General features: G+C 39.3%; 1 protein-coding gene and 1 long non-coding RNA gene across 3 annotated transcripts in view; one reads left to right on the top strand and one right to left on the bottom strand.

Moving 5' to 3' along the window:
• Positions 1-745: 745 nt before the first annotated feature.
• Positions 746-23,834, bottom strand: part of LOC121897553 (neural-cadherin-like) — a 99,369-nt gene continuing 76,280 nt past the window's right edge. For both annotated transcript variants that reach the window (XM_042412119.1, XM_042412118.1), the window contains 8 exons: positions 18,736-18,859; positions 17,569-17,752; positions 17,121-17,287; positions 14,318-14,582; positions 13,501-13,684; positions 8,936-9,186; positions 2,411-2,565; positions 746-1,782 (listed from right to left, as the gene is read on the bottom strand). In XM_042412119.1, the coding sequence (XP_042268053.1) occupies positions 1,216-1,782; positions 2,411-2,565; positions 8,936-9,186; positions 13,501-13,684; positions 14,318-14,582; positions 17,121-17,287; positions 17,569-17,752; positions 18,736-18,859 (1,897 nt within the window). In that variant the 3' untranslated portion in view covers positions 746-1,215. The remainder of the gene's footprint in view (positions 1,783-2,410; positions 2,566-8,935; positions 9,187-13,500; positions 13,685-14,317; positions 14,583-17,120; positions 17,288-17,568; positions 17,753-18,735; positions 18,860-23,834) is intronic.
• Positions 11,718-13,685, top strand: LOC121897558. The gene is made up of 2 exons (XR_006096246.1): positions 11,718-11,848; positions 13,522-13,685. It is a non-coding gene; the product is annotated as an uncharacterized LOC121897558 (long non-coding RNA).

Here is a 23,834-nt window from a genome sequence, read left to right as displayed (position 1 = left end):
ACGTAGTGATGATCCAGAAGCTCACATAGAGAAAACTGGCGTTTCTCATGTATACAACACCAAGACTCATGAATACCAAATAGCTAAATATGAAGCTCCTTAAAAACCTACAGGGAGTGGAAACCATCCTCTTCGCTTCTCATGTTTCTTCACATGATGTATTATGTAGGTGTGTAGAGAGACTGGATACAGACATCAAGATCATCAGCTGTATGCAGCAGCCCTGTCTGCTTCCCCAGCGGCTCGCTCCAGTGTCACAGCTGTTTAACTCCAGTAATGCTGGCCAATTAAGTGTGGTGTAGGGCAGCCTGTTGGGACCCCCCCGTGCTTTTGAGTTCATGCTGAAGATTCCCAGAAGCTCAGGTCAGAAGGCTACAAGCTCTGGGCATGAATGATTAATCCTGAAATTGACTTTGTTCTTCCCATCAGAGCCTCTTGTTGCTGGTAATAGTTGGCTGCATAAGACACGAACAGCTGTTTCAATTTATTTCTGTCATGAAATCTGTTCTTCTAATCACTGCAAGGAATGAAGGTAGACAAATAAAGAGGAAAAACATAGGATTATTCATATGTAGATAATAAGAAAGACATCTTGCTTTGCTTTGTGTCTGCTGAGAATTTTGACTGAAAAAAAAAACTCCGGCCTGACCAACATTTGATGATGAAAGTTGGCTTGAACTTCAAAAAACGGGAGATTTGATGATCACTAATGTGAACTTGTGTTTGAACAAGATCAAGCTCAAACTATTATCAAAGATATTCATTTATTTAAAAGGAAATAGATAATACAAATGAAACAAAATCATTTTGTCACATAAACGATCTCATGAATCATTAACAGCAAAAAGAGCCCCGGCCCGCTCTCTCATAGGAAATTCATTTGCCTTCGTACTTGCAGACATTACTCTTATGAGTTTTATGACATGAATAGTTTTGACACCGGGAGCTTCCAAAAGTGCTTTCTGTGGAGTAAATACTGTACAGTGCAATGCCAAGTAAACAATACATCAAATCTGATCATTCATTTTATATCAAAGAACATAAATGTTCAAAGTTTCATCAATACAGTACATTTATAGCAGACTTCACATAGACCCTGGGCAGCCTCCCAGTCTCAGAGTATTTCACATTTAATTATCTCCCTTTGGAATTCCACCACCACCCTCTGATTAGTGTTGCTTTTTCACAACCTTCAGTTCTGTTTCTCCAAGTGCCTCACCCACTCTTCTCACAGTTCAGCTGCCCTCTACTCTCCTTCAGTTTGTCTCTCTGGCCCTCCGGAGACTTGGAGTCTCCTCTCAAATCGCTAAGCACAGCTCGGAGGGTTTTGAACCTGTCCAGCCGGCTGCTCTGGGCCCCCTGAAGCCTGACTTCTGAACCCTGAGATGCACTGAGGGAGCTGAGTGAGCGCACCACTGCTAAGCCACGTTCCTTTCCAGAGGGACGACGCGGTGTGGTCATGGTACCGAGCTCCCCTGGGTGCTCCATGTCCCTGATGACCTCACACAGGTAGCGGGCCAAGTCCTGGCTGGAGAAGGACAGGGTTTTCTGGGAGCGACGGAAGGTCAGAGGGGACGGCAGGGTTTCGGTCTCTGAGGGGGGGATGGCCAGACGCAGGGCGATGGCTGCACTGCCGTTCCCATTAGACATCCCCTTCTTGTTGTTGTCCTGGGGAAGCTTAGTCTGCGGGTAGGAGATGATACTTTGTGGATAGCTGTACCGAAGTGACTGTGCCGGGCTTGGCTGGAGGGAGCGCTGCAGCTCCACCATATTAAAGGCATTCTGAGAAAAAGACCAACAGAGAGAAAGGCAGGGGATGAAATAAGGCAGGAAGACAGTAGAGAAGAAAAGAGAGGGGTTTTTTCCCCCCTCGTGTGATCTCTTTTTGGAATTTAAGAGATAATGAAAAACAACATTGCCACATGACACCAATCTGTGCTCAGAGCAGTGTAGCTCAGCTAATGCCTCTACTAGTAAATGGACTTGCTTCCTCAGATGAAGATCTACCACATAGGAAGAGACGTTGGCAACAACAGCACCATTGATTAGCCAAGTAATTAATTATCTGATTGCAAAAGGAGGCAAACTGCTATTACCAGCACTATTAAAATAGAGGCGTTAACAACTACTGCTGTCTGCTTGCTTAATTTCAGCTAATTGACTTACATTCCCAGATCTCCAAGGAACTGATAGGGAATGGTGTTTGTTGGTGCTTTGAACTGAAAACCAAATAGGCCTATCAAATGCTACTCCTTATTGTCCTTTCTTTTGTGTATCATATTATTTTAGCCTACATCCTGTTTTATTTAAAATACATAACTATGTGTTTAGAGCTCAGTTTACTTTCCCTACCTGTCTAAATACCGGCATGTGTGTTTGCATGTGTGTTTTGTCCTCCAGGGTGTCATACCTGGTCCTGCTCCCCTCCACCTTCCTCGTCGTAGTTGAGCACATTTTCTCGGATGTCCTCCCACTCGCCATGGTGCGCAGACACATGGTACACACCCTCCTTCAGGCCCTTGTGTCTCCTCCAGCAAGAGTACAGGAAGAGTCCCAGCATCAACACTGGGGGGTGCCAGAGAGCAGGTTAACACAGCAGGAGTCCTCTCACATAATTAAACTGAGATTCTGAGCAGAAAAACATATCTTTGGGTGTAAATGAAATTGACGTTGTGAGCGGAAAGTGATGATAGAAACACTGGAATACTAGTAAATACTGCACTGGTTATACAGCGTGAATATATGTATTTTTTCATAAAATGTAATATAACACCCAGCATGCTTCTAAATAAATAGGTAAAGCAGAAATATAATATTTGACTGTGAATTGATATTCAACTGGATTGAAATTTGCTGTAAAACCTATTAGTTCCAGTGAATGTACAGTTAAGACATACTAATGGAACATACATGCAAGCAGAGGCACCACCTTTCCAAATATTCCCTTTGATGTTGCCTCTCTGTTTCCTGTCTTATCAAAGACCGCAGTTCCTTGGAAACCTATTAACTGAATTTGTACTCCTCCCAGCTTAAACTCAAAGCCTCAGTGGCTCAGCTGAACGCGGAGAGAGGAATGCTGCCGGAGCCGAACAGCAAAGGTCCTAAAGCATACACATCAATCACAGCTATTGTGTGCTGAATTATACAACATGCTGGACTGACCTTTAAAGTCCATTAATCTCAACCAATATTTTTCTCCCATCTGCCATCCCCTTTTCTCTTTTTTCCTTCCTCGCTATCTGTTTTTACTAGTTCACACTTTGACTGTTCTTTCTTTTTTATCTCTATAATTCTTTTTTTTGTCTTTCCACATTGGAGCTTCCCTTTGTCTCCCTTCACTCGTTAAGTCTCTCGGTGTTCCTATTTTTCAGTCCCTCTCTGGCCTCTGTCTGGCCTCTTCTTTTATCTCACACACTAGATGGGATCCATTTCAACTAGAATGGTTTATATGGTGCGTGCTAAGTATCAGTTTAATTGGAAATCTTCAGAGAAATGCGGGGTAATCACATTAGTCTGGATTTTTAAAGTAATTGCTTCGAAAGAAAAAAATGCACCAACAGCTCTTTGGGGTCACACTAACAGGCAGGTATTCATAAACAAAGACAGAAAAACAACTCCCCGAGAGTTAATCTCCACCAAAAGAAAGTGTTATCTCAATTAAAAATCGTCCTCTCTATTTATTCACCGCCTGGAATATCTTTAACGTCTTTCTATGCTGCTCTCATATCAGATAGAAAAAGAAGGATTGTAAGCTTCCCCCCTCGATCCTCAGCCGGCTGCCTTCAGTATGGGGTGGAGAGAGAGAGCTGTATTGATCGGCTGACCCAACTCCTTCACCGCTGCGCTGGAGAACCTAGCAGAAAACACCAGAATCTTGATGAGGCTCGGCGCCAATGAGATGCCAGCCCTCCCTCTCACCTCCAGAATTACCTGCAGGCCTGCACTAACCTCAACCCTCAACATCACCTGTGCTGATATTAAATGCATCTCTTTTGGGGGAGGAGTTTGATACACACACAGTGCAGAGGGGCTGAAGCACAACTCCTCGACCACACACACACACACACACACACACACACACACACACAATTAGGCGCAGGTAAACACACACAACGTAAACACATAGGTTGCCTGTGCCTTGCACCAACTCTGGGCAGTAGTGGCTGCAGGCGTGTGTGTGTGTGTGTGTGCGTGTGTGTAGTGGTGTGAAGCTACATTCCAGTGAGATCAATATCACTCACGGCGGAGAACAAACATCACAGTCATTCATCAATCCATAATGCTGCTGCCTCTTTGCCCTCTAACCGTTACTATGAACAGGGTATTATGATGTTAGCCTGGACTGGACTGTGCATTATGAATGAGCGTTGAGTAAACAACTAGGTACAACACAGCTTGATCAAAACACTTAACTCTTTCGCTGTAGCTCCAGTCTGAGGTTAATGAGAAGAAATGAACATTGAGACAGAATGAAACATCGATGGGAAGTTGGGGAAAAGAAAACTGACCAACGAGCAGAAGGAAATGAGACAGGTGAGAGATGGGGGAGAGTTGAAAAAATATCATTTATTTGTAAATCCTTCAGGGAATAAAAAGAACAGGCACTTTACATGATCACTTGGCATCCAGAGCCCATGTGGGAAGCTGTTTTCCTCCATTTTTAAAAAACATATTGTCAGATTTGATGCTGGACTAATGAGGCTTGGTCAGATATCAGCTCATCTGGCTCTGTCAATAGCACACGCTGAACTCACATTCTGATTGGTCTTTGAGGGCTTATGTAAAGCTTAATAATGGATGATCATTTTAAGTTTTAATGATGCTCTGCCTCAACAATAATAAGTTGAGGCAGAGCAGAAGTCCCCCTTTAATTTAGCACTCAGCTAGCAGTCTTGCTTAGTGCAGCGAGTGTGCAGAGTGTGAGTGTATATTTATGGTAGTGCTTCCTGTGGTGATGAGGGTCATCATTAAACAGCTATACTGTATAACCAGCTGTTCATTAAACCCGACCACTGGATTAATTTCACTTCCATATCCATCCAGGAGGGCTGATCACAGGGTAAAACCCTTTCTTCGTTAGTTCAAGACAATATATTGAATGATTTATTTAACTTACTTTATTAAATTTTTCTCTCAAGATGTGAAAATGTAATAACAGTCACAGAAGACCACTCTTTCCATTCTGAATTATATTAGCAAACAGTCTGTGATTCTTGTAGAGGTGAAAAGTTTGAGCCTTGAATATAAATGCCTCATCAGCAACAGTGGGCAAGCTACTTCAAATGGACTGCTCCTTCGTTAAGCATGCCAGCAACACATGAATTTTCATGATCGATGCCAAGGCCACACTTTATCATCTTTGAATTCATTATCAAATATTGAAGACCGCTTTATACTTTTCACTCTCAAGTGTCAGAATAACTGATGTCCCAATACTAGCCACATGCCCTGGAGGGAATGTTGAGTCAGTTATAGAGGCAGGGACAGTGTATTGAATTGCCCAAGCGTTTTATAAGCCTGTCTCTGACAGAAAGACTCATAAACAGCAATGTGGCCCTACAGAGGGTAGTGAGTAACAACATACAAGCCACTCACGCATTCACACACATACACATCTGTCCCTCTATCTTTGTGAGGACCAGAAAAAATCACATTTCCTCTCAAAATTAACTTAACCATGAATTAAAGGGATACTTCGTTGTTTTGGCTGTTTTTTCTTTTTTTTTGACACAAGTGTGGTGTGTTGTCTAGAGAAACCAATACATACATGTTTAAAAAGTCTCTGCAGGGAGCAGAAGTGGTTAGTTACTGAATCTTGAACTAATGCATACATGTTTAAAAAGTCCCTGCTGGGAGCAGAAGTGGTTAGTTATTGAATCTTGAACTAATGCATACATGTTTAAAAAGTCCCTGCTGGGAGCAGAAGTGGTTAGTTATTGAATCTTGAACTAATGCATACATGTTTAAAAAGTCCCTGCTGGGAGCAGAAGTGGTTAGTTATTGAATCTTGACACTACTAGAGCTTAACAAGCTTTTGGCATCATCAACCATGCATTTTTTATTAGACTGTTAACATGAATGGGTTGGTGTCACTTGACTGGTTCAGGTCTAGGGCTGAAACAATTAGTCAATAAATTGATTAATTCATCAAGAGAAGCGAGAGAAATGTTCTACTTTTAGGACCTCTGAACTCTCTCAGTATGTCAAATCATCTTGGTGTTTTGACTCTGAATTAACATGAAATGCACAGAAAAAGACAGAGGTTTAGGTGTGCTTTTTTCAACTAATATATTCAAAATCCCAAATATTTTGCAACTACTACATGCCTGGAAAAGCTCATCCATGCATTCATACATTATCTTAAATAATAGCATGTACTGAGTCATAAAATTCAACACTTCAAAATTCAGCAGCTCAGTTCTCAACAGGTACTAGAAAAGACCACATAACTCTTATCTTATACTTATTGATTTTAAGATTCTTCTCCTCACCTACAAAGCAGTCAATGGTCAGGCTCCAGTATACTTTTCTGAACTTATGACCCTTTATATGTCAGTAGGCAGCCTTAGATCATCTGACAAGTCAAATTCTTCAAAGGGAGACCAAGCTTCAGTCAATGCCCTCAAACTTTGCAACAGTCTCCAACACCAAGGGCTTGCAATTTCAGTCTCTACTTTTAAGTAATTTTTTTTTCTGAAATTCTTTCTTTCTACAGTAAACAAGCTTTTTCTTCTTTATTTTTTGCACTATCAAATAATCATATGAACTGTTTATATTCATATTGCTCCCTTAATCTGGTGTTCTCATTTATCAGAGTCTAAATTGTTAAACGACACCCTTAAAACCCATAACAGAATAAAACACAATAAACCCACAAAATCTTGAGCCTGAAATGGTAAAGCTTCTTTTTGTACACAATATAATGAATAAAATATGAGTAAATTAATTAATTTGCTGTTAGATTTTGACTTGATTTTGATAAACACGCTCAAAAAACAAGCTGTTTTGATAAACATATCTGCTATTCATCATATCTCTGAGGCACACTAGTAATTTAATATTTTCTCGAGCGTGAGCATTTATCATTCGTAAAGTACCAATGTGTTGTTCACAGGCCACACCCTCATCACCTCTAGCTGACTCCATGTCTGAGCTGTGACTGGGTGAGACTGTGGTTAACCTTAAATTTAGACACTAGATATGTAATAAATGATTATTATTCAATCTTCAAATACCTCAACAAAATTTAAATTTAGTAGAGGTCCTGAGTGAGTTCCAAAGCCACACTCTCACACAAATACCCATATTTAACATAATATAGGGTAAGCAAGAGCTTATTACATGATGGGCTAAAATGCTAAGACATTATGGACTGAAGATTTTGTTACCTTACTGGATATGTTTTACATTATGGGCTTTGTTTACACTTAAGTTTATTACATTACTGCCTTTCAGAAGAAGTTGTCTTTAGTTTTTTTTATATATATAGTTGCATTATAAATTACCTTACAACCAAAAGTAAAGGTATCTAACAAACTGAACCAAGCTTAAAACAAAGCTGTTTTAGTCATTTTAGTGAGACAGTTCATGTGACATGACAGTAAAAATATCAACAAAATTTGCTTAAAAAGATAATAAACAAGTTCAAATGTGTAATTCAGGTTGTGAATATACAGTATATATATAGAAGTGAGTATTTTATAATAAGCAATATGAATAAATGGAAAGCATGCTAGCTGGAGAATAACATTACTCTCCAGCTAACATGCTTTCACACCTTAAAATATATACTGGTGGTGCCCAGTGCACAAAAATATCTACTTCATATTATTTTTAGTTTTGAGAGGACACACAAAAAAGGCTGTTTGCTTTTGTGGATGGTTAAAATGTTTTTGCATGTTACATTGTGGCACAAAATGTTTTTATCGCTCACCCACCTTGTTTTTTTTCTTACATGCTGCTTGCTACCAGATCTCTGAACATGGGAATCTTGGCCCATATATTTCCATGTATCAATATCACTGTCAAAGAGTAACTCACAACACTTGTGTCAAATCCAGACTATCCCCAAAGTCTAAGATGAGTCTGACTCTGATGACTGACTGAAATACAAGAACTAACCTTAACCCCCTAAATCACTCCGCATTCATCCCAGAATTAACCTTGATTGAACTTGAAAAGTAAAGGACAACAAACAGTTTAAACTTTGGAGTTTTTTCCTGGTGTGTGCGATCACTGATTACAGCTCCAAACACTGTACACCACACTTGTGCACAATATGGGCACATTTAGGTTGGCTTGGGGAAAAAGAAATGTACAGAGAAATGTGGAAGGAATGAAAAAATACATCAGGGAAGTAAAAGGAGCGGATGGTGGGATATAAAATAAGTTGGACAGATAAAAAGTAAGGCTGAGAGTGAAATTGACTTCTGAAGTCAGAGCGTAACATTGGAAGAGACAGGAAACGCAGAAGTGATGAGAAATATAGAAAAACACATAAAGTTTCAACATTCTCCGGGGATTTTTACAGCTTCCCCGTGAATCACAAATTAAGACATACAATGTTTCCTTTCCATTGCAGATATTTGTTTCATGTTTCCTCCAACCTTCCATGGAGAAATCATATCCTGGCACAACTCAAAAGATCAATACAGCTACAAGATATGTGTATGAATAGATTTCACAGAACCAAACAGGGATGGCAAACAAATAAAACAGGGGATGTTGCAGATAACACCAAACATAATGCAAGAATTATACCATGAAGATGAGAACAGAGACAAAAACTAAAATACAACAAGATGAAAAACAATGTATTAAAGATGAAAAAGAATGAAACTCGCAACAAAAACATACAACAGACATTATGAGACATGAGAAGAGATGACGATGTTGGGTTACCACAGGTAGTAGATTACGTAGTCAACATAGCTACCTAGAAAGGCCATGACACAGATGCTGATGGCAAACATGGAGCTGAGGCTGAGGCTGTTGCCGTCCTCGTTATGGTACATGGCAAGCGCCACCTCACAGTGCCGTCCCCGGTAACCCTCACTGCAGTGGCACGAGTAGCGGGAAGGAGAGTGAGCCAGACAGGTGCCGTGGCGGCACGGCCGGCTGGCGCACAGTGTATAGATACACACTTTGCCCGAGGAGCTCTCTTTGGTCATGTGGCCTGGAGGGCACCTGTGCAGAGAAGAGACAGGTGATTGTAGTGTAAGGCAAAGACAAGAGACACTTGGAAGGCTGTTAGATAAAAAGAAAAATGAATTCTACAGAGTCATGAAACTTAAGCTGACAGTGTAAAAATAAATCTCTCTTGAGTTACACCCCTTATATCAGATTCAAAAATATGCTCCTTGACGGTTACAGAGTGTCAACTATACTCTAACTAAAAAAAAAAGAAAAAAAAAGAAAAAACACAGAAAAAGGATCCAAGAAGCTAAGATTGGCTTTGCAGTAGTAGTCCCTCAGTATATTTGTACAAAATATCCCCTGTATCATTCACCCCTGCCCCCTGCTTCTCTCAGCGCTTTGTATCCTGAGGCATGCTGCAATCACAGAATATGGATATCCAACCGCAGTGTAAAGTCCCACACTGTTTCAGAGTCTTGAAATCACAGCCAGGAGACTTAGCGGTCCTGCAGAGTTTAAAGAGGCAGCAGATCCTCTGACTGTCACTGCTGTTATGCACTATTCTCTCAGGTTGACACACTATTAGACACACAGTGTCACAGGACTGAACTCAGCCTAGCTGCCATCTGGTGGACACTTTGATTTCAAGCGTGTTGCAGGAATCTCTGACTCTGTATGTGCCATGCAGCTAGTGTATTATCTGTAATGATTGCAGTGTTTTCTTCATGTGCATACTTTTTATGTATATGCAGTCACTGTGATGTTTTACTATACATTACAGGGGTAGACAAAAACAACTTTACTTTGTAAAGCACTCTATAAAGGGTTGAAACATTGTAACTAATGACTACATTATTGGTCAATAAATTGTTTAATAAAGCTTAATAGACCATTTAGAGGCCAATAATGGGAACAACTTTAGGGTTGCAAGTTCTAAATATTGATAAACCATTTGTAAAGATCCATGGGTTTCTTATTTTTTCATAAGCTATCAGCAGAAGTTAGTGAGTCATCTGTCAGAACAGATAAATAAGTGGTCAAAGGGTCAATTGAATGAATCTTCCTGATGAACTTAAGACCTAGCAAGGTGGAGGATAAATTACTGGCCAAAAGGACTTTCCACAACCCGGCAACCCAGAAGTTGTTCATCTTAATGGCTTATAACTGATCTAAAGCAACTATTTATAGCTTATAAACCCTTTACAAAGTGTGCCTTTTTAGAAAGTGGTAACAAAAATACCAACCTTGAAATAGTTTAATCACTGCAAACACTACAATGGTGGACCACACAATGACATGCCAATTAGTGCAATAATGTTTGCTTAGTTTACTTTACTCCTCTTTTTAGATGTGTTTACAATTTTGATTAAATTGGTTTAATTGGTTTATTGGTTGTTACTCAATATAGAGCACTGCAGAGCTGCATTTTATGTATGAAATGCACTATAAAATAAAGTTATTATTATTATTGTGACTTGGTTACTTGGTTGTCTGTCCTTGTAATATGATGTCGTGATTTTCCAGGCTATTCCCCTTGACATTGTATTTTTGGGCCAATGCACCTGCAATTTGCCACAGATGATTTGTCTTCTTTTGAGCTTTTTTTTGGTCTCATGTTGCACTGAAAACTATGGAAGCCCTGAGAGGCAAGTGAGAAAAAAAATTCTGGTCATCCATTTTCTAAGTCTGATCTAAATTGTTTTCTCTCCTGTGTTTATAACTTAAGAACAGGTGAAAAAAAAAGATTTTGCCAGAATAATCAATCGGCTTGAGCCCTCCGGGGGTGCGTCTGTGTCACGTTCCAGCTGCGATGAGGCCACTGGAGCTGATCGTAGCCACTCTAGTCAATGCTTGTGCTCCCACCAGATGTGCTGCAGCACGTTTCAGAGGCGTCCCAGAAGTGGCTCTCCGCTCTGCTAAACAGACGCGCCTGGTCTATTTTTTACAGAAGTCGCATCAAGCTACACAGAGGAGCGCAAGCTGGGCAGGAAGTCAGACACAGAAACAGCATAGAGCATCCAGTCAATTTTCAAAATAAAACACCCCGTGCAGGCTCCCGATCGTATATCAACAATAAACATAATTAAAACAAAACAAAGAAACCATTTAACTATGTAGCCTGCCTACTAATAGCAGAGGCATGAAAATCAAGGAAAATGACCAAAACAATAAAATATGAATAAGTCAACAAAATCAGGCAGTTAAGTTGCACTCCTACTGTAGTAATTAACTGTAGTAATTACGGTAGCCTAAAGGCACTGCTCGGCTTTGAATAGGCTGCCATAACTGAATTTAAAAGGCAGCTGGCTTGACTGGAGTCAAAACGCTCTATTTCTGAAACGCTCCTAGTGGGGTATGAAGCCGTGTGGAGGATGGAACAAAACCATGTCAGAGCTGGAATGTGATGCAGATGCTCCTGGTGGAATCACAATGTTAGTTCCTTAATTTTTTTTAATCATGAAAGCGGTGAAAAAAAAGTTTTGCCAGGTGAAAAAAAAAGTTTTACCAGGATCATTTTTCTAAGTTACTTTTTTTTTAAAATCTGTGAAAACAGGTGAAAAAAAAAGTTTTGGCAATTGAAACATTTTTTTTTTTGTCAGGATCACTTTTCTAAGCGTTTGTTGTTGTAATACTCATTTTGGCCACAACAAGCTGAAGTGCACCACCACCCCATGTTCTAAATAGGACTAAAAGCATTCATGTTTTCTTCCAGGTGAGCACAAGGTACATATATTGTATGTTAACAAGTTATGTAACATTACTGTCATTTCTTTCTTTTGGCTATAAATGTATTTTAATTGGCACTAATCTGCTGTTAGCGTCAGCTATACTGATGTTAGCCGTTAGCCTGCTAGCTAGCAGGTGAAAAACATAATGTTCATAACTAACCAACAGCTACAACCTATCCTGGTATCCTATCGACTGCATAGGTAACGTTAATTTACTGTAACGTTAGTAATGGTATCAGTGTCACTTCATCCCTTATGCGTTGGATGTTTTACCAATGAATATTAAAAAAAAACTACTTATGAGTGGGGCATTTGGATACTTGCTAAGGGAATAGGATAATCCTGTACATTTAATGATAGCTGTACACAAGAGAAAAAGCACTTTGGATACATTTTGATTTTGTAAAATTAAATTAACATGGTTATTATTCATAATTATGGTACAGAATTGGATGCTGTTTATTGAATATTGCAACTAATTGCTTATTTTGAATCAGTCCAGCAGTTGACAGTTGAACCATTGGTACTTAGACAATTGGTTCTCTACCTTTTCGTGTCAAGGACCCCAAAATTGATATGTAACAAGCCATGGACCACAATTTGATAAGATTTCTGTCCTAGGGACCCCTGTCTGAGAAGATAGTTGTTGGATATGATTTAGTAGAGAATTCAATAACTGTCTATATTGTAGGTGGGGAGGTAACCATTGAGAGAGTGAAACTTCTGATCAGAATAGTCATTCTCATACATTCTGCTAACTTCTAATGAATAGAATATTAGTATAATTGAACTATTGCTCATTTTTATGGAGATCCCCTGGAACCTTCTCAAGGACCCCTGGGGTTTCCTGGACCCCACTTTGAGAGCCAATGACTTAGACCAATCAAAATCACCCCTGAGGCCAATCAGCTGATTTTTGATTTACTTTTCCATCTCAAGCTTAAATTGTAGTTTCCGCGTCTGTGAGTCTGCAAGGTCTGCGAGGTACGCATGACGTAAATTTTGTCATCAGAGGGTTTGCGCGTAGGCTCTGTGTGGACATCCGCGTACCTGCAATTTGTCCATGCGGACCTGTCCACACCGGACACAACGCTGTGTTCCTGTAGACGGTGATCTACTGCGCATGTGTGGAACGCATCCTCCAAGCGGACCCCAGAAGGTAGTATAAACACATCAACTACCCATCCGTGGTGTCTGCAGCTGTCCGTGTGCACGTCCGCTCAGGAGTATAAATGAAGCTTAAGAGGTAGAGACTTAAAAAATGGATCATCAGATTTTTTTTCTCACCTGCTTCTCAGGGCTTCTGTAAAAACTCATACATACAAGTAAATGATGATTGTGAGACCATGTTTATAGCTGACAAATGATACTAAATTGTATTGAAACTAATTTCACCCTGCTTTGTAGAAGTGTTTCAAATTGTATTATTTCACATTTACATTATTTTATCCAGCTGCTCTAATAATTGCTGTTAATTTGCAAGTTAAGTGCTGGCGTTACTAATTTTATTATAAACAAGGCTGTGGTATGCATTGCTTGTCTCTGGATGTATCCGTGCAAATATGTACAGAGCGTGCCTGCATACTGTAAGGCCTTATTAACATCCCAGGGTATTTATTTTTTGTATTTACTGCACCTGCACTCGTGGTGTCTCCAGAGGTCTACGCAGACCAGAGGAGGGGAGCAGTGATGTTTCCTGCAGGCCTCTGAAGAGCAGCCGACGGAGATGCCCTGGGAGGAGACCACCTGAAGCCCCTCTGAAGACTGCTCCCGATCCAGGGGAATGGTGCGGCCATAAAGCCTCAGATCACGCAAACAGCCTGTAGAGAGAGAGAAAGAAAGGAGAAGAAACAAAAAACAGAGAGTTTACAATGCCAAAAGACACAGTAAGACAGCAGTCCTCAGGCAAAATCTTTTATGGACACACATTTACACTGTGTCAGGGGTGTAAACTCAAATGCGCACACAAACCAATTCACCGACACACCTGCAGACCAACGCACTTGTGCACAACACACAAACAGCCTCAGGCTAAGCTGTCAGCATGGACTTCTTTTTTTGCAGGATATTTTCTCTGCTGGTTAGTTTGCTCACTCTGTGGGAAGCAAGAGGTCTAACACATCATTTAAATACAGATCAGTGCCACTGACTCACTTTCTCACATCTACCTAAAACTACAGCTTCAAACAACTTTGGGCCATGTTGTGAAATATAGAAGTACCAGTAAGTGTTAAAGATCACCACTGAATCCTGTATGTGCCCGTTCATCTGAACATTTATACATTTATAACTGTGATGTTCACTTCTCTAAGTACTGTTTGCATATCGCCAAATGAACTTGCTAATTCAAATATCAATCATCCATTGATTTGATTGATTTTTCAGCACACTGATTTATCTGTACATCCATTCATTCAGTCTCATTCCTCTAAAACACGTAAGCAGCCACCTACCAACAAAGCTCCGGTTGTGTCCTGAGGGAAAAGAGTTTCCGAGCATAACCACAGAGGGGTCAATAATGATTTCTTGACTCCGCCCAGGAGAGGCCGTAATTTCCCGCCGTCCTCCACCTCCATCCAGTCGCAGGGTGAACTCTCTGCCGTAGCGATCGAGCTCCACCTCGTGCCACTCTCCATCATCCAGGCGTTGGAAGGGCAGCGTCAGGTTGTACTCTCCATCACCGAGGTTGTAGAAAACAGCCAGCAGACCCTGAATAACCTGAGATATACAGTAGAGCTTTGCTGATTTGAAATGCAAACTTCAAAACAGACAAAATATTAAAAAAAACAAAAAAAAACCCTGAAGATGTTGATGATTTTTTTCTTTTTTGGATGGGCTTCACATTAGAGGCATCAAAACTCTACTTCTGGACTGCATTCAGAAGACTTTTGTATAGCTCCAACAGAATCAGCTGTTAACACTATTTCTGTTAGAGTGGATTTCATGACTTGGAACAGCTGTGTGAATAAAATTGTAAAATGAGGTGACACAAATTCTAAACTGACAGAGCTGGACCCCTGCCATATAATGCTATGTTGATGGGCGAAAACAGATCTTGAGCATAACAACATTATGAGAAGTAGGCCAGTTCCCATGGTGAAGAAAAGGAAGCAAAGGTTGGACCAGGCAAGGATTATGAAATTTAACTACCCAGAAAAGGCTCTCTGTGGTGAACCTGCCAGAAAAATGGCATAAAAATTTCAGTGGTAAAAATTAATTCAGCAATTTTGCAGCCATGATGCCTTGCAAAGCTGCCGTACACATCACTGCATGGCAGAAGCCGGAGTCATCCCGAAGGGAAGGTATACAAGAAACAACAATTATCTTCAGCAGTTATGGATGAGCGAACACAATGAACTCAACCAATGAGGGGCTCCAATAACTGGAGCTTGTACATGTCCAAAGCTTAATTGGAAACAGTGGGGCAAGATAATTCACATTCAGCCCAGCCTGCATTAACTATTTCTCCCTCAGCATGGGCATCTCAAATGCTTCTCCCCCATTGGACAAACACATTCACACACAGTAAAAGCTGACTTCTGCTCTCACCACTGCCTCATCCTGCCCTCAAGTCCACAATAAAAAATGAGCAAGGGACAAAGGACTCAATCAATACTCAGGAAAAAATCTGATAACTTTACCCAGTGCCCGCAGAGATCTTTGCAATCACCATTAAGCACAAAATGTTCAAGTGAATTTCTGAAGTCTGAGTTTCTATCTATTTTTACTTTTCAGAGTCAAATCATATTTAAATGCAAAAAAATAAAAAAAATGAGAAGCTATGATTTTAGAGTTTTACACTTCTTAGGGGTTATTGGTCTTTGAGAAAGAAGTTCATGCCAGTTGCTCCCAAAAAACTCCTTCACAGACTGCATTAGATAAATGTTTTCTTTACAGAGGCACCATACTCCTTGGAGAGCCGCATGCTGTTTATACCCAACTAGCCCCTTGTAACCTTTGTGTGAAAGTGTGATTATTTATTCAGTGTGCACTCTATCCCATATCTACCCTTAAGAAAAAAGGGTAGAGAGGCAACCCTTTAAATTAGTGCTTGTTGTCAGCAAACGCACCAGGCTTGTGGTCAAGTGTTTCTAAGAGCTTTGAGACACCCGGGCTGAAAATGCTTCAGCGTGCTGTCAAAGACAGACATCAGATGTTTTATACAGCTCACCAATTCAGTTTCAGAGACGGTTTCATAGACAGACTTCACATCCCACATACAGTAAGGGCTACAGCCTTTTCCTTTTCCTGTTACTGTGGGACTGCTGCATGGGAAGAGGAATGCTGTTTTTCCTCATGTAGTGTAAAGTCCATGGAAGAACAAGAGATGAGGCAGACAGTTTAAACAATGCTGTCTAACAAATAACAAGCACAAGCACAAAGACAAGATGTTTTCAAAGACAGACCAGCGGTGTGGAATACACCGTAAGTGAGACAAGTTCACTGCAAACAGCTGACCTGTGAGTTAGCCAAAAGTGACAATCCTAACAGAACCATTCACTTCCAGGTACTCCTCACACTCGGCCTGTCAGTCAATGAGATTAAAGGCTTTGACAAGAAACACTGGCTTCATATCCACTCAGCAATGTGTCAGTCAGGAGAGGCATGCTACTATGGAGGTATGGCAAAGTGAAGTAGACTTGTCTCCTGGAGAAATAAGTAGGTAAAGTTTGTTTAATATAGAACCTTTCCTGGAGAAAGGTCACAAAATGCTTCAAAAGAGTAAAATAAGAAAAAATCCTCTGTGAAGTTTCTCCAGGAAACGCTCTGTGTGAGCACCACTCCAGTCCTGGCTGTGGCAAAGCGAGCAGCATGTATGCATACATGACTTTGAGCTCACCACTTGAAGCACGCTTTGGCAAAACCCTTAAGTACAGAGCAGGGGATTTGACCATCAAGAGCACTCTGCCCTCGAATTGCAGTGCACACAGTTGCTTTCTTGCCATGCTGAATTGTGTTGAAACATTAACCAGACACAGAAATAACCTTGGATAAAGGAGGGCTAATTTTTTTAAATAGCAGCCTCTCAATAGCAGCATTCTGCAGACTTACTGAAAGGCCTTGTCGAGAACATACATATGTCAATCTGCAGCCCCCTCAGTATCCACCCATATGTCTCCAACCCTGATATTACTCACTCTCAGCCTGACAAGGATTTGCAGCAATCACAGTTCGGGCCCTAATCATCATTTTAACGCTCACAAACAAGACAATCAGAGCTGTCAAGGTGGATGGGAGTGACCAGCTGTGACTCACCTCTAAACGTAAATATTCATTCTGCTCCTGAGAAAGCAGGCTGAGGATCACACCGGCGGCAGCACGTGTCCGAAGCCCAGCCTGGACTCTTGTCTGCCGCGCGGGGAGGGACCATAAGAGCTGGAACTGAATGTGGCTCCGTCCGTCAAAGGAGAACTCTGGAGCCACTTGTCGATCAAAAACACACAAAGCATGTCCAATTAATTCAGCTGTCAGCTGGGAAATACGCGAGCATATCACGACGATGGCACGCTGTTCTGCAAAAAAACACTTTATGTAAGGCGAGGTTATCTTCCTATAGCAGCAAAGTGACGCTTTAGAACACAGAATTTCCCATTTGGATTGTATACTTTGTGAGGCTTAAAATGACTAACTCCATAGAGATCTAAGACACACTATACTTTCCCAGAAAGCCTTACAGACAATTTAAAGTAATTAATATGTTTACCTTGGTCACATTGTGGCCCTGTAAACCCTGGTTCGCACAGACACCTGAAAGAGCCCCACTCGCCGTGACAGCGACCCCTCTTGCCACAGGAAGGGAGTTGCTCCATGCTGGTGCAGTGGTCATCAATAAGAGAACAGCCTGGCACAGTGTTGGATGATTCAGCTGGGGAACCAAGGTCATACAGCTGAATGGAAGAAGAACAGCAAAAAAAAAAAAAAAATATGAGGACTCAGTGAACTCAGTGAAGGAAAGAAAATGAAATGGTGGATGTCCTTGTAATCATAGTAGATGAGTGAAAGGAAATGTGATTGTGGAGAGAGAGAGAGAGAGAGAGAAAACTGTCTTATCATTAAGTATGAAACGCTATAAATTACTATCTGATAGCTGATTGTTTAATGATATATTGTTTCTTGAGTTATCTTTTCTTGAAAGTGCCATTTCATACTGATATTATTACTACTAAGATAGAGATGAGGTACATTTTATTGAACCTGCATAGGGACAGTAAATAGGGCAGTAAAAAGAAGTACAAAACCAATCCACTACAAAAATCTATATTTATATATCTATGTATTGTATAATAATATAATATTAAAAGGAGCTTTTGACACTTGGGTAAATTTTGGTGATCATACTGAACTGTATAATACTGCAATACTATATTTTTACTTATGTACAATTCTGAATGCAGGACTTCCACCTGTAATAAAATATTTTTACATTGTGGTATTACTAATTTTACTCAAACAAACAATCAACTGTCCACTACTGTCCTTTTTGATAAACAATTGGACTCAAGTATATACTTACTGTATGTCTGCTTTATAAGTATTGAAACAGCATGGATAGAATAATTACACTAAGCAAACTTCCTATAGCTGCATGCTGACTAGACAGACAGACAGAGACAGTGAGAGGGAATTTGTCCAGAGGAGAAAGCGATGAGCGAGCGACATCAGCATTCATCAGGTTTTTCAGCATAGCCTTGAGGCCACATTTACATTCCTATTGAAGTTGAGTCCTCCAGCACCTATGCTGTCGGTTATTCAAACTCGTAAAGAATAAAGGGGTACAATATAGCGCTCTATTCATCTAGAACAGGCACATAAACAGGCCTCATGGCAACGTGTATGTACTCTAGTAAACTCTGCTTGTTCCATACCATACCTTGCTGTCCACGAGCAGGTTCCTTATACATCCAGTATAGTGTTTGTGCTGCAGCTGTGGGTATTCATATGATATGTTCTCATTGACCCCTCCAAGCTGCAATACATGACTTCCATTCAGATACCTGGGAATGAAAAGCAACTCTCAACATACAAGTAAACAGAGAAGAAGAATGCGAGCAGAAGAAAAGGCATCGTGTAAGTTGTCAAGGTTACAATTCAAAACACAAGTCTGTAATATAAGGAAGCACACAGTGCGAGCAGATAACGAAAATGAACACACAAACCACATAAGCCGTCACGGTTTAAATTCATGGTTTCATTCTTTTTTGGCTGAGGCTGTCATCACTGTTACTACTTTCTGACAACAAATGTGACATCTTATTATTGTTCTTTTTCCTTTATTTTTAAAACAAATGCATGATGGGTAAATTATATTTGCCTGAAACCATCAAAACACAAACTGATTCTGCACAGCAGCTCTGGTATTTTCAAAACTGGCTGCACAACAGAGATAAAACACACACAAGATGTTCTTCGATGCTAATTTTAGTTTGTTAACTAGAGTATTCCCTGACAATTTGTTTCATCAGTTGAAACTCAAATACAGCGATCGCAGTCTAGATGACACATAGTTAAACAGTTGTTAAAGGTTCTTAAAATTTTGAAAAGTTATTAAAATTAATAGAAGTGGTAAAATCCTTAAGTAAATTGCTCAACATCATAAGCTTGCAGCTTAATTACACCACAAAAAAATGAGCACAGTGGCAGGCCAAGCTCACAATAGGGGTTAACAAACTCTGCTTTGGCAAAGCAAAACCATCTATGTACGGAACATAGTAAGAAAAGATTAGCTGGCATTTTAAGGATTACATCTGAGGATTTTATCAACTGTTCTCTTCCCTCTGGAGAGGACGGCTGGGTACGAGGAGAAATTGAACATGGTGGGCTAAAAACAGTCTGAGTCACAAACTGATTTGATTTCCATAAATGATTCCTTGAAGTTTGTTCATGACCACAATTTTAGATACTTTTACTGAACATCTATTATAACACTGCATTTTTGCTACTGTAATATACCAGAGGTAAGCACAGTACTTGTTTTTATGTTGCAGGAGTATTGAGGGAACATAGGCTGTTAACAGTTAAAAAGATTTTTACTCAGAGGAAATGAAGGACAATGAGAACGCTGCAGTTTCCAACAAGGTTTTGCTAATTGTTAGGACTAACTTTAGAGCTGAAACAATTAATGGAGTAATTAATTAGTCTATCCACAGAAAAGTAATCTGCAACAAATTTGCTGCTGCTTTTTTTTTAATCTTTTCTGTCACATCAAACTGGATATCTTTTTGGACTGTTGGTTAGACAAAACAAGTAATCTGAAAATGCTACCTTGGGCTCTAGGAACCAAACTATTAATCAGTCAATCGAAAAAATAATCAATAGACTAATTGATCATTTTAGATGTTATTATTCATTTTACTGTCCCGCCTAAGCTGTGAGACTTTATATAATCTTTCAGGACCAAGTCCTAAATAAACAATGTTTGGCTATGGACTGTGTGGTTGATGTTATATAAATTATGTAAAAACAGCTAAATTAAATATCCATGACTAAAATTCTACTAGTCTACTAGAAGAATACAACAAACACATCCTTTATCCACTGACGCTAGTGTTTTGTTTCTGAAAAACATCAGGAAATAATTACAATAACAGGAACATAAAAGTGAGAACAGGTATTCTATGCTTGGAAACAGTGGTCAATATGAGAGTTGACATATTCTACATTCAAGAATATTTTTTATTGACAGTATTTAAATACAATATACCTAGGTATTGCATGTCTGTATGTAGAAAATTCTATTATTCTTTTTTTTTATTATTATTTTACAACCTTGCAAATTGCTGCTACTTTAACTGCTAATGCTCTGCTCTATGAAGGATTGTTTACCCCTATGGGAGCATTGGGCATTTAGACACAAACAAACAATACTAGCACTCACAGATCAATAGTCTTCTATTTATTGTTGAAAAAAATAAAGGTGTTTCAGGTAAAAGCCATCATCAGCGTACCAGAAGACAAGAAGCTTATAGCAAGATAATATATATTAAAAGCCATACAATCCAATAAATGAAGATGCTCTTACGCGTAAAAACAAATTACACCAAAACATTATGGAGAAATATCATACATAATATACATACATTGACATTATATATGACCTTGATTGAAGAAAATTAGTAATTTCATAATCATAAAATTAGTCTATGCTTAAAATTGCCCAAAATACACTAATACTTGCTATATGTAAATGGAGGGCTCAAACTACTCAGTTAATAGAAACATAAATCTCTGAAACAGGATTGGTCTATAATAGGGATAAATAGCATGTAAAATTAATTAATTAATTAAGAGCTGTATGACCTTGTTAGTTAGAATTTTTTCAAAAGAGCATAATAAAATGTCAAAGAAAAAATGTCAATAATAAATACATCTACACAATCTAAATATATAATCTTAATATAGTAAGGACCCCAATGGATTATAAGAAGCAACTAAACAGTTGTTGTCCTTGTTCATCAATCTTTGGGCCCTCAATTTATAATGCATTGATCCAAGTTGCTTCCCTCTTACAGGAAGTAACAGTAATCTGTCCCACACGCCACCCCTTTTAAAAGGATGTACAACTTCTATACAACGACTTCTACTAAGAGTACATACATCATGGCCAGCTAAACTTAAGTGTCTGGCCACTTTTCATCTTTATTCCTTATGCTGCTTTTATGTTCAGAAATCCTCATTTTCAACTCCTGTTTAGTTTTACCTATATAAGCCAACCCACAAAGACATTTCAAGAGATAGACCACACATTTGGCTCTGTTTTTAAAGTTGAACTTTTTTCCACTATGGGGATGTCTCCTATAATCATAGCAGTAAACTGGGCAGAGTTCAAACATGGGAAATCACCACCTGGTAGGTTTGACAGAAAATGTTGAGGAGGTACATAACAATCTGCCCTGACAAAGGTGTCCCTTATGTTCCTGGCGTGCTTATTGGCAAAGATTGGCAAATGTTTGAAAGAATGACCTACTAAAGGGTCACTGAATAAAATATGCCAGTGTTTAATAATTTTGATCTCACTGGATAACATAGCCATTACAATTTTTGTGTCCCTCTCAGAGGGAGGTTTAAGGGCTAATAAACTGTTTCTATCTATGTAACAACACAATCATTAGCCTCTATTTCTAAAACAATTACACATATCCATAGCTTGTTCTTCAAATACACTGTCCATGTTGCAGATTCTTTTTGCTCTCAAGAGTTGACTATATGGAAGACCTTTAAACCCGGAGGATGATAGCTGCTGAAGTGTAAAAGTGTATTTCTATCAGTCTGTTTTCTATAGACTCTAGTACTGAGATGTTTTGTTCTCTATACAAGCACATCGAGGAATGACACAGATTCTCCTCTGTACTCCAATGATAATTTTATAGTTGACATGCTAGAATTTAGGTGTATACTGAATGTCTCAAATTTGTCAACAGTAGAGAATATGCAAAATTTAACAATGAGAGAAAAAGGTTGTTGTGATATTCATCCTCAAACTTTCCCATAAATAAATTGCCATTAGGGGACCATTTACTGCCCATACTGACTCCCTGACACTGCACGAAGAAAGAATTTTCGAATTTTAAGTAATTTTTGTTAAGGACCGGCTGGGTAAGTTCTGCAAAATAAATAAATAAATAAATGAATAAAACAGTAGGAGGGGTCTGATTCTTTCTCAAATGTAAAAAATTAGTTAGTGCTTTTAAACTCTCTTTATGAGGAACATTTGTGTAGAGGCTTACACTGTCCATAGTGCATAATATGTCTATTTCTGACATATTATGCAAGATCCTGAATAGAAGAAATTTTATTAGTAAGGTCAGTGGTGTCTTTTAGGTAAGAAAGCTGATATACTAATTGTTTGATCCATATATTGTGATATGGGTTCCATGAGACACTGGTTGCCTCCCGACTATAGGGTGCCCAGGGACCGGTTTGTTCCTTTTGAGGTTTGTTCCTTTTGGGGAGTGTATAGAAAATAGGATATACTGGGTTTTGCTGCAAAATAAAATAAAATTCATTTTTTGATATCAGCTGATCATCTATAGCTGTACTAAGAAACTTTTAATCTCTTGAACAAATTGAAGAGTGGGGTAACAACTTAGAGGTCTGTAAAACTCACTGTTTCCAAGTTAGCGCAAAATTTCAATTCCGTAAGCTTCCTTATTTTGAACTACCACTGCATCTCCTTTGTCAGCACTCCGTATAACAATAGAGTTATCATTGGACAAACTATTAAGTGCTTGACGCTCTTGACGCTAAATTGGAGAAGCCTTTATTCTTATCAGTTTTGAACAAGGATCAAATCTCCTAGTCTACTATCCTACAGAAAGTGGTTAGAGAGGGATTGCTGACGGGTACTTTTATTGTCCGACACATTGCTTTCCCTCAGACAAGGACCTGCTGCTACCCCGGAGCTTAAGTGTCAGATATTGATGCCAGGATTCCTGATATTCTACAGAAATATCCTTCTGCTGAAGTAGTCCTCGTCCACGTCGGAGCGAATGATCTCAACCTCCAAGGCTCAGAGAAGCTCAAACAGGATTTTAAAACACTCATAAACAATTTACTGGACTCCTACAAGCACTGTATTATATCTGCACACAGAGAAATAGAGGTATCATTTCTGTACCAAAAGGTACATTTGTCAGAAAAGTACCCTGTAAGGTATGGAAATGGCCCTTAAGGTGATAACTGTGGACTTTTGTTTCATTTTAAAGGTACAAAATCATTGCTGACAGCAAAGGGTACATAATTTTAACAAGCTCAAAGTAAAAGCAAATGATACAGCAAATCAGTGATCACAAAATCACAAAATCTTGACTTAAATAGAGAGTTGGGTTTATTGAAATAAAATAGGCTACTGATAAATTTCCATTCAATTCTTGGTCTGTTAGCTAGCTACATCGAGCTCGTTATAGGCTTGTTGCTAAATAGGCTACACTCTTATTAGCTATTTCAGAGTGATCTGATTTGGTCTTTTAATAG

Source organism: Thunnus maccoyii, chromosome 5 (genome assembly GCF_910596095.1).
Source record: "Thunnus maccoyii chromosome 5, fThuMac1.1, whole genome shotgun sequence".
In the NCBI taxonomy this organism is placed as follows: Eukaryota; Metazoa; Chordata; class Actinopteri; order Scombriformes; family Scombridae; genus Thunnus; species Thunnus maccoyii.
The sequence above is the reverse complement of the archived record's forward strand: the minus strand, read 5'-3'. Positions and strand labels throughout refer to the sequence as shown.